General features: G+C 50.9%; 1 protein-coding gene across 3 annotated transcripts in view; it reads left to right on the top strand.

The window, feature by feature from the left end:
* Positions 1–865: 865 nt before the first annotated feature.
* mlxip (MLX interacting protein) overlaps positions 866–16,139 on the top strand; it is a 32,426-nt gene continuing 17,152 nt past the window's right edge. For all 3 annotated transcript variants that reach the window (XM_035436402.1, XM_035436401.1, XM_035436400.1), the window contains exons 1-5: positions 866–1,355; positions 14,689–14,795; positions 15,014–15,099; positions 15,436–15,525; positions 15,792–15,833. In XM_035436402.1, coding sequence (XP_035292293.1) covers positions 1,042–1,355; positions 14,689–14,795; positions 15,014–15,099; positions 15,436–15,525; positions 15,792–15,833 — 639 coding nt within the window. In that variant the 5' untranslated portion in view covers positions 866–1,041. The remainder of the gene's footprint in view (positions 1,356–14,688; positions 14,796–15,013; positions 15,100–15,435; positions 15,526–15,791; positions 15,834–16,139) is intronic.

The following is a 16,139-nucleotide window of genomic DNA, read 5'->3' as shown; positions in this document are numbered from 1 at the left end:
CAGTCAGTAACCCTGGGATCTCTTAGCGGGAGAACTGAAGTGGAGCACTGTTTGCTTGGCTTGCCCCCTGCTCTTTGACCACCCCCAACTCCAACCCCCCAAAACACACACACACATTTATCACAGCACACGGAATCCTAAAAACACACTTTACACAGTTTAAGGGATCAACATTTTTAGAATGAGGATATCCTAACAGCCTTTACTACTACTACTACTACTGCTGCTGCTGCTGCTACTGCTACTACTTCAATTATTCTTGTTATTATCAGAAGTGATTGAATTATCCAGCATAATTTATGGTGGTACATGAATAATTTTCTAGCCATTTTAAGGTGGAATAAGCTTACACAACTCACATTGTGTAATCGATAGTTCAACATAAATTACTCAAACATGAGATTGAGCGCCTTCTGCTTCAAACAGTGCCCAATGGTGCAGACTGCTTATAACCGCAGACTCTAATGTTTTGATACAATTCAAACACAGTTTGTATTTCTCTTTAAAATGAGGAACAGGTGGCATAACCGCGTACGGTGCTCCTCTGGCAAAAAAATAAATAAATATATATTATTATTATCCAGTAAATACGTAGACCTGGTTTTGTCGCATCAGTTGCGTTTGAGTAAACATCACAGGGCTGGCACATAAGAATACGTATACGGGCTAGCGCTGATGTGATCTTTCTTTGACACAACGTGACAAACTTTCTGAATAGTGTGGCTACAGTAACCGAACGACGTCTTGAAGACGCTCCGCGTGACGCTCACTGGGGGCGTTGCTCTGAATCCGACCAATCGCCGTTGGCTAAGTCGTGACGTTGCAACTTTGTGCGTTTACGCTTGAGATCGCTAGATAAGTTCAGCATTAGATTGCTTTTGCAGCAACTGAGAGGAGTTGTTAGTGAAGTTGAAAATGACTACTTAGAACTCCAGCTTTGCCACACGAGCGAAAGTGTATTTTTTTAAAATTATTATTATAAGCTATTATTACAATTTTACGTTTAAGGAAGGCGTTCTGTACATTTGCAATAATTACAGCATGGCAACTCGCGAGCTACGACAGTACCGCCGGGCCGCTATGAATATCAAGCAGGAGCAGGACGACGACTCCGACAACGAGGAGCCGAATCTGGGACTGAAGAAGTCGGATGGGGACGAATCCCAGGTCATTCACAGCGGCCACTTCATGGTGTCTTCCCCGCACTTCGAACATCCACCAAAAAAAGGTTACGACTTCGACACGGTCAACAAGCAGACCTGTCAGACCTACCACTTCGGGAAGACCAGCACATCGCACATCTCCATTGACGCCTCTCTCACAAAACTCTTCGAATGCATGACCCTTGCTTACAGGTAACCTATATTGCATATTCACTTAAGAGATCTGTGTAACGTTACCAACTTACATGATTTTTTTTATTAGAAAAAAGTGCTGGAGCTTGGTTTCGCAAGTTCGTCTGCCAGCTACGTTTCTTACTGCTTGAAATATCCTTTACTACAGAAAGACAATAATGTTAGCCTCACGGGGATGTGCTAATGGTGTTAGCTCGCTGAACCATTATTGCAGTTTTAAAGTTGGCAAGTAAGCTAAATGGGTTGGTCGTTAAAGTTAGCTGAGCGTAATTGGCCAGAGAAATATAACAGTTCCACCTTTAAACACTCATGACGACATTATCTAGCAAATCTGAACGTTATGTCACATTTTTGTGTAACTGTCTACTAGCATAGTTAGCAGACTGACTGGCTGGCTGGCTGGCTGGCTGGCTGGTCTGTCTGACCAAATACCATACAATAGCCAATGCATTCATTTCCTAGCCGTCTGCATTAGCTAGCCTCCTTTTGTGCCCGGCTTTGTTGTCCTCGTCGTGTTCTTCTCGCGATTAGCCAGTTTGCTGCTAACATGCAGCAAGAAGTTGCTTTTAACTTGTAGCCTATGTCCTGAACAATGCGTCTCCAATGGGGGAAAAGGCCACTATAGTTGTTTCTTATAGTTGTTTTGTATATCTAGGAAGTATTCATATCCACTATGTAATGCAATTGCAAGGGAAGAACCTTTGTAATTGTCAATTGACAAAAAAGCTGGCTAGCATGGTAAAACAATGCATTTGCCACATTGACATGCACGGAACATGCCATGTGTGCAGGCTATAACTTATCTGCAAGGAAATAACAGCAATGCGAATAACTGTTGGTCAGCTAAGTTGCAATTATCGAGCCTTCGTTACGACCATTGCATTGCAAACTTCAGCCGCCCGCACAGGTAGTCCAGATGTATTTTTATTGCGAGCTAAAGCACAAATTGTCCCAAAGCGCACAACGTGCACCCCGCCCGTTTGTTGTCCTTTTAGGGAAACGTTAAATAACTAACCAGTTGCCGGACTAACCATGTAGCTAACGTGAGCTAACATGAAAACGAACTGGATTTTAGCTATCAAGTGTGTCGTTCGTGTCCAAAAATAAGTCTTGCTGAAGCAAATTTTGCACCAGCCTGTATACGTGTGAAATGCTCCTTCCTGTTCACATTGTTTACTTACAGCGGTAGGAACTGAGTCCACCTTCAAGTTAAGCCTAGAAAGTTGCTGAAAATTAGCCATGTTATCTGTTTGTATTCTTGATATGGGTTGGTTGCAATGTTCAAGAAAATGCATTTCCATTTTAGTCTTTCCGTTTTTCTTGGTACACGGTGTAACCTACTTACGGTATGTCTAGAGGAGAGGGCTTTCGAACTGACCAGGTTTGTAGTTTTGAAACTTCCTACCTGAAAACGTGCTTTGCGATAACAGATAAAACGTTTTTTGATTTTGCACGTGCCACCCGGAGCGAAACTGCAGAGCAGATGTTGTTTTTGAGATCCCGTCCAGCCAGCCAGCTACGAATCAAGTTAGCGATGGAAACAAGACGAGGAAAGTCTAGTAGAGTTCATCTTGGTGTCATCGGTAGCGAGTAATGTTACGGGGAGCAAGTAGTACTGAGACTGATATGAAAGCGAACAATAGCTTTGACTGACTGGCTAGTTGAAGCTCTGTGCCAGATCAGGTTCTGTACAATAGTCTGTTGAATGTCCGTTACAGAGCAGTGATGTTGTTCCGTCTACTTCGCATGGATGTCGAACGGATGCAAATTGGATTGAACAGTTTGACAGCTGAGGCAATGTAGATTCAGGACCGGTCTCTGTTCTGGACTGGATTTGAGAATGTTCCATAAATGCTGGACTGGGTTCACATCTGGGGACTGAGAAAGCCATGACGCCTGGAGAACATCGGTGTCGCGCTCCTCGAAGCTGTGGGTGACCTCGTGCTCATGGTCCGCTAACAGGCGGTTAATTTAAAGGAAATGTTGTGCAGGAAGTGACCGGCGTGTAAGCGGTCTAACCTTGCGCCGTTCAGGCCTGCACAGAGACGTGAGCCAGAGGCCGTCGCCACGGCTCGCTGTCACGGTAACGCCTTTAACTGACAGGGCTGCCTGGGCTCTGATGGCAAAGAGCAGGTGCAGCTGTGGGAGTTTAGAATGCGCCAGATGAGCTCCAGGTAAACACAGCCCCCAGGTAAACTCTGCGCTCAGGTAAGCACACTGCACAGGTAAGCACAGCCCCCCAGGCCTGGTTCTGAGTTCTGTAGAGCAGTAGAGCTGGGGTATAAAGTAGTAACTCCGTTTCAGTCCTTCACGGAAAGGTCAAAGCTCAGCAAACCTTCCTTAGTCTTTAATTTGGGAGGAACTGAAGAGGCCTGCATTCGTGCATCTTTATACCTTAGTTTAGTCTGCTATCTTTATGTGTTCATGTGCATGTTCTGGCACGAGCGCTCTGTAAAACAACAGCCTCAATGATCAGGCCTGACTACAGACTGCAGGCATTCGGATCTACAGACACGATCACTGACAACCTTAGGATCTACACACACGATCACTGACAACCTCAGGATCTACACACACGATCACTGACAACCTCAGGATCTACACACACGATCACTGACAACCTTAGGATCCACACACACGATCACTGACAACATTAGGATCTACAGACACGATCACTGGCAACCTTAGGATCTATACACATGATCACTCAGAGTAGCTGCTTATGAAGGCAGTAACACAAGGAAATAAAGTGAACCAGGCGTCTCAAGTTCCGCACAGGGAGGGCTGCAGTGTGTACTGCTTTTAGCGTTTAAGCTAAATTTAAATCCATTATTGGCTGAAGTGTCCACGCACTCTGTCTCCAAGGCCGCTTATCGACAGGAAATGGCATAAAACCAACAGGAACTGCGGGTTTAACGGTCTGGTCTGGAATATCAAACCGCGCGAGTGGAGATCTTCGTTAATCACCCAAGTGTCACGTCACAGAGAGCGTGCTCCTGACCTGCCCTCGCTCAAAACGGCCTGCTCCATCCCTCCTGATGACTACACTCAGCGGCAGACGTCTTATTTACATCGTAAAAATAAACTCCATACGGAGTCGCAGGGGAGTGGGGGGAGGGGGGTGTCATCGATTAATAAACAAAAACCAGCTAAGAATAGCCCTGGGAATGTCTCTGGGTGGGGTTGGGTTTCGGCCTGTGGTGCTTCCAGTCTCAGTGACTCATCTTGGATGCCAGAGCGGGACGGGGGTCACCGGGCAGGGGGAGTCAGGGAGGGGGGTGTCAGTTTAAGAGGAAAGAATGTGGCCCCACACTCTGCCCTTTCTGCAAATGAAACTACGGGGCTACATTGCACCTCTCAGGGCTGAGGGAGCTGGGCTTGCAACCCAGAGGTCGAAGGTTCGATTCCCTGGTAGGACAGTCGTCATACCCTCTAGCAGAAGGCAACATGGAAGCAGTTTAACGCTCTTATCGTTTACCCTCTCGTGCTATGCGAATCCTCAGGTGTCCAGAACAACGGGGCAGGGGGCGGCCTCTTTGATCCTCCAGTTTGGGCAGGTGGTGCGTGAGGGATCGCCCGTGGTGAGGGAGGGAGGTCCGGAACGTTCTAGACTTAGCCTGCCGAGGTATGGTTGTGGTCTGGCAGCACCGCTGGGGAGGTGGGGGGGGGGGGGGTTGGCTTCGTCTGAGTGATGGCAACCAAGACTGTGCCAGCCCAGTGCCCGTTTCTACCCCAGGTCCCTATACCTGTAGGGCAGCCAGGTGTCCTCCCAAATGAGAATCTGCCCGTCTGATGTCACGTCTTCCTGTACTGTGATGTCACGTCTTCCTGTACTGTGATGTCACGTCTGTCTGTGACCCGCTCTGCTTTCCCTTTCTGAATGAAGGAATAAATACACAAACTGGACTGACTGTCCACTCCTATTTAACTACAAATAAAATAAACTAAATAACCAAATAAATCGGTGTTGCAAACCAAAGCCAGCATTTCACCTTTCGGCTTAATAAAGTATGCAATGATCGGCATGATCAGAATTTTGAGAAAAAAAAGGGGAAAAGCGTTTGAGCAGTTAATTACACACATTAGAAGGGAATTTACGTGTAAGGTTTCACATTATATAGCAATGCCACGGCCTGTGTTGTCTTCAAGTCTTCTCTTCTGAGGAAACCTCTTGAATTGGCCTTTTACTAAGGCCTTATGTACACACCACACCCTCGCATACACACACACGTGCGCGCAGACACACACACACACACACACAGTGTTTTTCCTGTCAAGGTCAGGCCTCAGCTGAGTGGTTTGAGGAGCGCAAGTGTTTGTAAGTGCCCGGACGCGCTCCCGTACTCAGACACCGATCTTCTAAAAGTTTGAAGCCGGTCGTGTTGTAATAAAGGTAGCGGGGACAGAGATGGGATGTTTAAGGTCTCTCTTGTTCCAGTGCACAAGATGAGAGAGACAGAGAGAGAGAGAGAGGGCATTGTGTGCCTGAGGACAACCACATGTACGAACCGACCCGACCGACCCAAGATGGCGGGTGTTCTGAGAGGGAAGGCGAGGCCTGGAGAGGACCCCGGCAGCACGGCTAACCGTAACGGCGAATAATGGCGGGATTTTTTGCGCGTCTTCGCCGCTCTGTTGCGGTTCAGCTTCAGGCAAGGCCTCGCGCTCCGTCGCTAACTTAACGAGCTCGTCCTGCGCTGCACGCGGGCGTCGCCGAGCCAGGCTTTCCCCGGCGTCTTAGCCGCCGCTACCGCGTGCGCGGGGAGCGCTGCAGGCTCGTGTGGCGGTACGGGGTGCTCGGCGAGGTGCGTGACCGCGGCAGCAGTGCTGGTTCTCCAGATGCCCTGGTGTAGGACGGGGGCCCGCGCTGACGGAGCTAGCCTGGGAGGAAGCGGCCGTCTCTGTTAGCAGCTAGCAGCCACAACAGGAGCGTCACATGAGCCAAAGCTCCACGCTTAGTGACCGACCCACTCTCTGACAGCACAGCGTATACACAGGGAAACGCACAGCGTATACACAGGGAAACGCACAGCGTATACACAGGGAAATGCACAGCGTATACACAGGGAAACGCACAGACAAGATATAAACCTATGTATGTGTTCATACAAAACCTATTATGGGGGGGTGACATGCATGCATTGGAGGTTGCATGTAGGCTAGCCCTGCTGGAATCCTCACATTACACGCACAGGAAGTGGGGATGTGGCTCTTTAAAGAGCGTGCAGCCCAGCAGGCAGACTGGTCTGGAAAAGGGGGTGGCAGCACCGTCCGGCTCAAACGTGTCGGAGAGTCAGAGTCCTAAACCGACACACAGCAGTGCAGCAATGAGACTGCCGTACTGCCGGGATTACAAACGCCATCTATTCCACTTTATCAGCCACACAGGGGGAGGTTCTGGCAAAGTCTGGGGGGGAGGGGGGGGACCATGGTCAGAAGTGCGCATTCCAACATGGTGAATATTCTTTTTATTTTTCGTCTCGCTGTTGTCTGATCGCTTCCCATAACTCACGTCGTGGTGCTGCTGTTGGTTCCAAGCAAACTCGATATTTACAGCTGGGAAAAATGACATTTGAGGCCCCAGTACTTTCTCAGGCTTGGCCTCGTCTGTAAGCTGAAAGGTTCGGGGTCTGTGCACCTATTGCACAGACGTTTGGGATAAATCACGGCTGGGAGAATAACCATACGCACTCTGAGATGTTTTTGGCAGGAGCAGCAGAGTCCGAACGTCTCATTAGGAAAATGAACTCGCATCTGCTCCAAAGACAGCGGTGTTTTTATTTAACCGTGACGGTCAACGTTTTGAGCGGCGTGTCTTCAATCAGAACTAGTCGTAGAGTTCACACAGGTGCCCCGTAAGGACCACACAGGTGCCCCGTAAGGACCACACAGGTGTGTGAGACGCACATCTCCAACGTTAATGCTCGAAAATGGCCGTGCAGAGAACCCTGGGCACAGCGCAGAAAACATGAATGTGGGACACGTCTCCTGTCCAAATAAAATATTTACGCGTGTTCAGTATGAGTCACTGATGTAGCATCAGCACTGACTAACTCTGGCAAACACAGTCTGGAAAAAACAGAAAACAAAAAGATTCGATATGCAGGGTAGTCTTGTCTACTCTCAAGTATGTGTGGCATTCTCTGATTTACCGTTCCCCTCCTGCAGGGCTGGTGTGTATGCAGAAATACATGACCATGAGTTAAAATCATGATAATAACAAACGTAATCTGGAAATGCCTTGGGAACTTCAGTGAGTTAAAACCTCTTGGTCTGCTCTGGCCTAATTCTTTTTTTTTGCAGTGGGCATCTTTTACATAAAGGGCTGATTCATGGCACATTAATTCAGGGCGATTGTCCTGACGTTAAGCATGCTATCCCTTTAAATGGCTGGATTACCTGCATAAAGGATTCAGGTAAAGCACTTTGATTCAAACCTGCAAACCTGAATTGTGCTCTTCCTTAGCCTCTGGCATTTAGCTCCGGGCACCCAGCGCTCCAGCTCCTGTTTCTAACCGAGCTGTCAAGTCCGCTCTGAATAACGAGACTGACCTTTTTTTTCCTTTTTAATTTTTAATTAAAGTTTGGAAAATGTGTTTTTCCAAAGTATTGGGGGGGTTGTGGTTCTTTCTGGGATGAAATGCAGGCGGTTGATAAAAATGCACTTGTTTGAGGGGGGAAAGCTTGTCCTATTAGGATTTATGGGAACTAATTTCCCCCTTGTGGTGATCGACCCCTGCCCCCCCAGTGAGCATCACCTGCTATTCGGCCTAAATCACCTCCCGTGCATCCCCTTGCCAACCCATAAACCCCTTCTCATTGGAGCGTTCCACAGTCATTTATGTAGTTATCCAATCACAGTGGGCCTTGAAGAGAGAAACCCCTCCCCCTTTTCTTGGAGGTGTCTGGCTGATGATGCTGTAATGCTGTTGGTTGTTATTTTGTGACCTTTTTGAACACTGGTCTCTAGGTCTACGGTTACACCCCCCGGTAAGAGTGACCCAATTCTGATATTTTCTCTCTCACTTGTGGCACAGATCAGACGAACAGGTAAACGGGTGAATGGGGGGGGGGGGGGGGGGGGCACAATGGGATCGGGTATTTTCAGATCCGGTTTGGGCCACATTCATCTGTGGAAATAAATCTGCCATATGAACACGCTGATTGTAATTTCTCGGTCATTGCGATTTGCACGTCATTCAAAATTCTCACTTTTTCCGCATCAGAATGACGTGTAACTGCACGCGCAGCCACTCTCCGCTGGTAACGTTACATGGTTAAAGAAATGAAATGGAGGAGGAAAGATCAGGTCAGTGGACGAATACCGAGGTTTCCCTGCCTTTTAAGCCTGTGGGGCGATGAGTCTGTATAGGCCAAAATACAGAGATGTTCATTAGGAGACACTTAGAAAAACAACAGCTTGAATTATTATCGGTCTTGTTTTGTGTCCGTCGCAGCTGCCGATGTCTGTGGCGGTGTGGTTGTTTATTTTTGTATTGCTAACCAAACCCTCAAGTACACGTGTGGGCTGTTTCAGGTGTAAACCGTGTGATAAGAGGTATCGGATATGGGTCACTTTTACACGCAAAAATAAGATACAGGTTAAAAAAAAATCGGAACTGGGCATCAAGACCCGCAGTGTAAACGTAGCCTAGGTGTGCACACCTGTGTATCCAGGGCTTGTGTCTCAGTGCTTTTCACTCTGGACTCTGAACCTGATTGACTGAACAATCGCAGGTAATCCCCTCATTACTGGTGAAGCACAAACCGGTCTGGAGTAACTGGGCTCGTTACGAAACTTCACTGCTGACTGCCGCCAGCACCCGTTTCCATTACAACACAAAAAAGCCACAAGGAATCACATTGCGTACCGGTTTACTGGAGAGCCAGCCCAGGCCACTGCAGCAGCCAGTGCACCGCAGACCAACACTGCCAGCGTCACCCAGCTCAACACCATGAACCCGCGGTGGGTTGACCAACACCGCCAGCGTCACCCAGCTCAACATCATAAACCCACGGCAGGTTGACCAACACTGCCAGCGTCACCCAGCTCAACACCGCCAGCGTCACCCAGCTCAACACCATAAACCCGCGGCGGGTTGACCAACACCGCTAGAGTCACCCAGCTCAACACCGCCATTGTCACCCAGCTCAACACCGCCAGCGTCACCCAGCTCAACACCGCCAGCGTCACCCAGCTCAACACCATAAACCCACGGTGGGTTGACCAACACCGCCAGCGTCACCCAGCTCAACATCATGAACCCGCGGCGGGTTGACCAACACCGCTAGAGTCACCCAGCTCAACACCGCCAGCGTCACTCAGCTCAACACCGCCAGCGTCACCCAGCTCAACACCATAAACCCGCGGCGGGTCCCGGGAACCGCTTCCCATGGAGCCGCGCGGTAAACGAAGCGTTTCCTAACATCTCGGCCCACTTAACGCCACTTAACTCTCAGCGGCAGGCGGGGTATCTGCAGGGTTTACCTGCTTAATGAGGTCATAATTGGGCTCACTTAAGCTTGTGCACACACAGAACAGCTGGCTGCTCAGCGTGGCGGGTTTGTGTGCCATATTGGGTTGCATAACGGTTTTAATAACGGAGCGGGGAGTTTATATAGGTTCAGGCAGGTGGTGGATTAGATTATAAGAATTTGAAATGATATTTGTGTCCCATTTGATTGGCTGCAGTAGAAAACTGTTCTTAAAGGTCCTTCATTTTTAAAGGCCCACCCCCGCTCCCCCCCTCACCTGTGGGCTGCCTTTGATTTGGGATTTGGGGCAAGCCGGCGCTCGTCTCTGAAATGTGCGCGATGTCCCGTCGTCTCTCCTCTCTTTCCTGCCCTGAAGCCACCCGTACAGCGACCCGTTCCCCGCCTGTCCCAGCCCACCCGTACAGCGACCCGTTCCCCGCCTGTCCCAGCCCACCCGTACAGCGACCCGTTCCCCGCCTGTCCCGGCCCACCCGTACAGCGACCCGTTCCCCGCCTGTCCCGGCACTCCCGCCAGCCTCAGCCCGCGCTGTGGAAGGGGAGCGCTCGCGCGATCCAGGTGGCCTACTGCACTGCGTTTAGCGCTTATTTTTAGTGCAGAAAAACACCCCCCCACTCCCGGGACGTCCTGCATGGGGGGCTATTGTTAGCGCTGGTGACGCACCGCGTGTGGAGAGGGCTGGGGGTCCGAGCGGTCAGCACCACAGTCCCCTCTCACCCAAATATATAAACTTTTTTTTTTTACTCTGCTAACAGAGCGCAGCTGTTTGCCCGTGGAGCCGTGCGCTCCGCTGCAGCTGGGCCTTTATTAGCCTGTAAATAAGGGCTGGCTGGTCCGGGGGGAGGAGGGGGAGGGGGAGGAGGAGGAGGAGGAGGAGGTCGTGGCATATGGGATATATGGAGGAGCGGAGGAGCGAGCAGACGCCGGACGGGGGGGAGAAATGAAGGTGTGGCGGTGGAACGTGGCGTGAGGCGAGACTGAAAACCCTTCTCATTGGGCTCGTTTCTCGCCGCCTGTCCGTCTGCAACCCCCGTTCTGTGAAATACATGCGCTTCCTTTAATATGCGCTTAATATAAAATTCCTTTAAAGGAAAACGCGTAAAGGTCCATTTCATTTTTTTTGTTCATCGTCAACATGTCCTATGAAAATGCCAAAAGCGAAACATTTTGATCAGGAGTCTCAGACTCGAATCCTGGAGCGCCGCTGTGTCTGCTGGGTCCTGATGTGTTCCTGCACTCAAGTGCTCAACTGCATCTCTGATTGGCTACTTGCTTCCAAGGCTTAAATTGGCTGCTGACCGAAATGAAAATCACGAGAACAAGCAGAGACTTTGGCGCTCCGGGACTGAAGTTTGAGACCCTTGATTTAGAGCACTTCATACCAAGGTGCTGAGGTTTTTTTGGGGGGGATTTAACCCAATGACCTGCTGACCTCAGGCCATACTGCTTAAACCTGAGCTCCTCAGGGAGGGAGGGGGGGGGGGGGGGGGGGGGTCTGCAGTCTTGGAGACGATGTCCTCGCTGCACCCTGACTGACTGAGCCCATAACCCTGCGCTGCAGCTGAGCCATCATAACGCATCGCAAACCCACAACCCTGCGCTGCTGCTGGGCTCACTGCACGTCTCTGTGCTCCTGCTCAAACAGGGGGGAACATCTGAAGCACAGCAGCTTTAATAAATAGGCACATTTTAATAAGGCACATCTGCATCGTTGGCTTCTCCGTTACTTTCTTCAGTTGGACGACAGCTCAGCGCGTAAGGCCCTGTATGAGCGTGTGTGTGTGTGTGTGTGTGTGTGTGTGTGTTCGGGCCCGGCCCTGTATGAGCGTGTGTGTGTGTGTGTGTGTGTGTGTGTGTGTGTTCGGGCCCGGCCCTGTAAGAGCGTGTGTGTGTGTGTGTGTGTTCGGGCCCGGCCCTGTAAGAGCGTGTGTGTGTGTTCGGGCCCGGCCCTGTAAGAGCATGTGTGTGTGTGTGTGTGTGTTCAGGCCCGGCCCTGTAAGAGCGTGTGTGTGTGTGTGTGTGTGTGTGTTCGGGCCCGGCCCTGTAAGAGCGTGTGTGTGTGTGTGTTCGGGCCCGGCCCTGTAAGAGCGTGTGTGTGTGTGTGTGTTCGGGCCCGGCCCTGTAAGAGCGTGTGTGTGTGTGTGTGTGTGTGTGTGTGTGTTCGGGCCCGGCCCTGTCAGACCGTGTGTGTGTGTGTTCTGGGGCCCGTGTGTACAGCTGTGGGGCCGGACCCTGGAGCGGGTCAGTACCAGCCCCTTATCCGGGGCGCTCGCGCTGCTTTTAAAAAGGGGCCCGGAGGCTTGGCAGGCCACGCTGGCGGGGGGCGGGGGCGCTGGCTGCGGGGGCGGGGGGCGGTCTTTCAAACGGTAAACAGATCGTGTTACCACGGCTCCTGGAGCCCACACCGCTCGCCGTATCTCTCCTGGCTTCCCGCCGTGACGACACCCTTCCGCTGACCTTGGGTCGGGGGGGGGGGGGGGGGGGGGCAGGGGCAGGCGATTGTTCCCTTTTCGTATGATAATGTGATTTACTGTTTGTCATTAGACATGCTGAGCGTCACTGCTTAATGCTCCTGTGTTACTCTGCGACAGGCTGGCTCGGTTTGGTCTGGGTTTGGTCTGGTTTTAGTGCATTTGGTCCAGCTCTGACAGGGCTGATGGTGGCCAGGCTTGCTTTTTTAGCATAGAGGTCACCAAGTGTGGGTTATACAATAAAAAGTTTGTTGTCAGACTCGGTGAACCTCAGAATCACAATTGAGCAAATAAAGGTAGTCATATACAACTATCCAATTCCCATGAAAATACATGTTTAAATTCCAGTTTTAGTCACCTGTGTGTAGTTTGGTAAGCGGGTTTTAGAGCTTGTCCAGCCCGGTTATGAGGGCCGGGAGCCTTGCCGAGTGTTTTGGAAAACGGCTCTGCCCCGTTACGTAACGTTTAAAAGCAGATCCCGTTCCCAGAGGAGCCGCGCTTCCCCAGAACATCGCTTCCTTTCCGCGGGACTTACCGCGAACGGCGAGCCCGCCCGCAGGCTGGCGCTCTCCCGCAGGGGGCGCTCTCCCGCAGGGGCGGGTCCTCTCGTTGTACCGGCTGCAACGTCGCGCGATTAAAGCCGGTCGCCGTCGAGTCGGACGCAGCCGCAGCCCGCGCCGCGCCCGGCGTTAGCCAATCACGCGCCAGCGCCGCTCCTGGGACAGCGCCAGGCCGCTGCGGTCGCTGCCGCCAGCGGGTTTGCGGCCGCGCTGCGCTGTGCTGTTCGCGGCCCGCGGCCTGATTGTGTGTTAGAGGCTATAAATAACTGCGGGCACTTCGCCCTTCGCGCTGAAAGTTTCGTCTGCGGTGCCCTCCCACCCGGCCCGTTTCGGAATGTAGTGGGCTGCAAAAACATTCTACATCAGCGTCCAAGTCCCCTGTGCCAAAAATTATTACTTTTATTTTTTCTGAAACTTTTTTTTTTTGCCGTTTCGTGTCTGACTGCCTGTAACCCAAATGGCGCTCTGCAGGATAATGAGCGGTCTCTTTACATAACGGACATCAGTCCAGACATGTACACCATCCGTAGTCTTCTGCATCTAAGGAGTCCAACGTGGATGCTCCCCCCCCCCAATTAATTATTTCTATTCTATTAAAGGGGGCTGACTCTGAACTCCACACAGACACTGCATGTTTGAATGATGTCTGTATTATGAAGAAAATTACACCCCCCCCCCCCCCTCCTCCTCGAGCGCCCCCACACCCAATCTGGGGGAAGCGGACACTTTGTTACGGCACTCGGCCGCTCGTTGGGTATCAGTGACCCGCCCGCCCCGTCACCTGATAGTGGCGTGTTTGGTGTCAGCGGTTACAGAGTGAGCTCTCCCGCGCCCGCACGGTCTCCAGACCCCTCACCTCCTCACCGCTTCAGTCTGTCAGCCCCTCCGTGAGTGTGTGAGTGTGTGTGGGAGAGTGAGAGAGAGTGTGTGTGAGTGTGTGTGAGTGTGTGCGAGAGAGTGTGTGTGGGAGAGTGAGAGAGAGTGTGTGCGAGTGTGCGAGAGAGAGTGTGTGCGAGTGTGCGAGAGAGAGTGTGTGTGAGTGTGTGAGAGAGTGTGTGTGCGTGTGTGGGAGAGTGTGAGAGAGTGTGTGTGAGTGTGCAAGTGTGAGAGTGTGTGCGAGAGAGTGCAGGAGAGAGTGTGTGCGAGAGAGTGCGAGAGAGAGTGTGCGCGAGTGTGCGAGAGTGCGAGTGTGTGCGAGAGAGTGCAGGAGAGTGTGTGTGCGCGAGTGTGCGAGAGAGTGTGAGAGTGCCAGGCCTCGGTACGGCTGGGCACCGCCAGCTCAGGAACTCCCGTCCATGTTGTTTTTTTCCTGTCTCTGGTAGCAGCTGAAGAATGTGTTTCACAGATGTGTCACGTGAGAATTATGGGAAATGAAGTCCGAAGCTACAGGTTCATGAATTTTGGACTTTACATTCCATAAATCCCTGTGCTGATTTGCCATAATTTAAAAAATTAACAAAGGAGACTTCAAATGAAGTCTTATTTAAGAGCGCATGCTTATTTAAGTTGCAGCCGAGACCGTACCATTATTGCTGGAAGTGATGCAAGCGCATTCCCTGGAGCGTTTCAAGGTGTAAACTGATGCATTAGCAAATCATCCGGCTAATTATATTTGCGTATCGAGTATTCAGTCGCGTTACAGGAGCAGGAAGGAGCTAATGAACACAGTCCTGTGATGTGATTAAGCTCATTAAAATACAGCCGGCTGTGACATCATGCCTTGCAGACTGAAGGCAGCGTTAGCGATCTCTGGCTGTCCCGGCCGATGGCACTTTTAAAACCCCCCCGGTGGCCCTTTCCTGTTGCAGCGGGAAACTGGTGTCGCCGAAATGGAAGAACTTCAAAGGGCTGAAGCTGCTGTGGAGGGACAAGATTCGCCTGAACAATGCCATCTGGAGGGCCTGGTACATGCAGTGTGAGTGTCCCGGTCCATGCAAACCCACGGCACTACAAATCCCAGAATCCCCTTCGCCACCACTGTGTCCCCACACTGCCCACTTCTGAGACATCATGGCTTATGTTCTGTCCACTGTTTATGGTGCGGAATGGAGGTGGCTCTGGCCCCCCAGCACTAGGGGTTGTGACCCCCGTTCTACAGTCCTGAGTGCAGGCTGCCATTTTGTGCCCGTACAGATGTGGAGAAGAGGGAGAACCCAGTGTGCCATTTCGTCACCCCCCTGGAAGGAAGCATCACCTCTGAGGAGCACCGCCAGGCTGAGGTGAGCAGCCCCCGATGCCCCGCCCCCCCATCCAACTGCCCTGCTCTCACCTGCCCTCTGCCCCCATCCCGCTGCCCCCATCCCTCTGCCCCCTAGCTCAAACTCCCCCTGTCCTTCTGCTCCTCACTGACACGTATATACACACTTACTCACTAATATACACTCACTCACACACTCTCTTACACACACACTTTCACACATTCACTTGCACCCCCTCTCTCTCCCTCACACACACACTTACTCTCTCTCTCACTCACACACACACACACACACACACACACTCACTCTCTTACACACACACATTCACTCACACCCCCCTCTCTCCCTCTCAAACAGACAATAGCCACAGAGGGAAAATACTGGAAGAGAAGAATTGAAATAGTCATCCGGGAGTACCACAAGTGGAGGACGTATTTCAAGAAAAGGGTGGGTTCATCATGAATAGATTTGATTTCTAGGGCACAAACCTTTTCATAGATTAACTTTGTTTTCCATTTAGGAAAATGATTTTAAATGCAATTATGCATAACTGAAGCTCATTTCAAAAGCTACATTTGAGATCTCAACCCCCGTCTCTGAATCTGGTCATGTGACCTACTGAGCACAATGTGATCTTCAGTCAGAGTTGTTTTCCTGTAACCAGAATTTTGCTCATTTTGAACTGAAATGAATACGTTACTTTTCTTTAACAGCTACAGAAGCACAAAGATGAAGACCTGTCCAGCCTCCTCAAAGTGAGTACTGAGTTACTGACCCCATAAACGCTTCATAAAACAACGCTTTATGCACCATTAACCCTTTCAGCACATTGCTGCCAATTCACCCTGTGTACACGTTTTTGTGTACAAGCTTCGTTTCACAAAGCATCGTGGTCTCATGCATGGCTTCGGTGGGTTTGATGGGTTGGATGGGTTTGATGGGTTTGATGGGATTGATGGGTTTGATGGGTTTGATGGGTTTGATGGGTTTGATGGCTTCGGTGGGATTGATGGGTTTGATGCAAGGCCAGCTGAGCTCCTCCAGCTGCATGCTGCTCTTCA

Source organism: Anguilla anguilla, chromosome 10 (assembly GCF_013347855.1).
Source record: "Anguilla anguilla isolate fAngAng1 chromosome 10, fAngAng1.pri, whole genome shotgun sequence".
NCBI lineage: Eukaryota > Metazoa > Chordata > Actinopteri > Anguilliformes > Anguillidae > Anguilla > Anguilla anguilla.
Note: the sequence above shows the minus strand (reverse complement) of the source record. Positions and strands in the feature narration are given on the sequence as shown.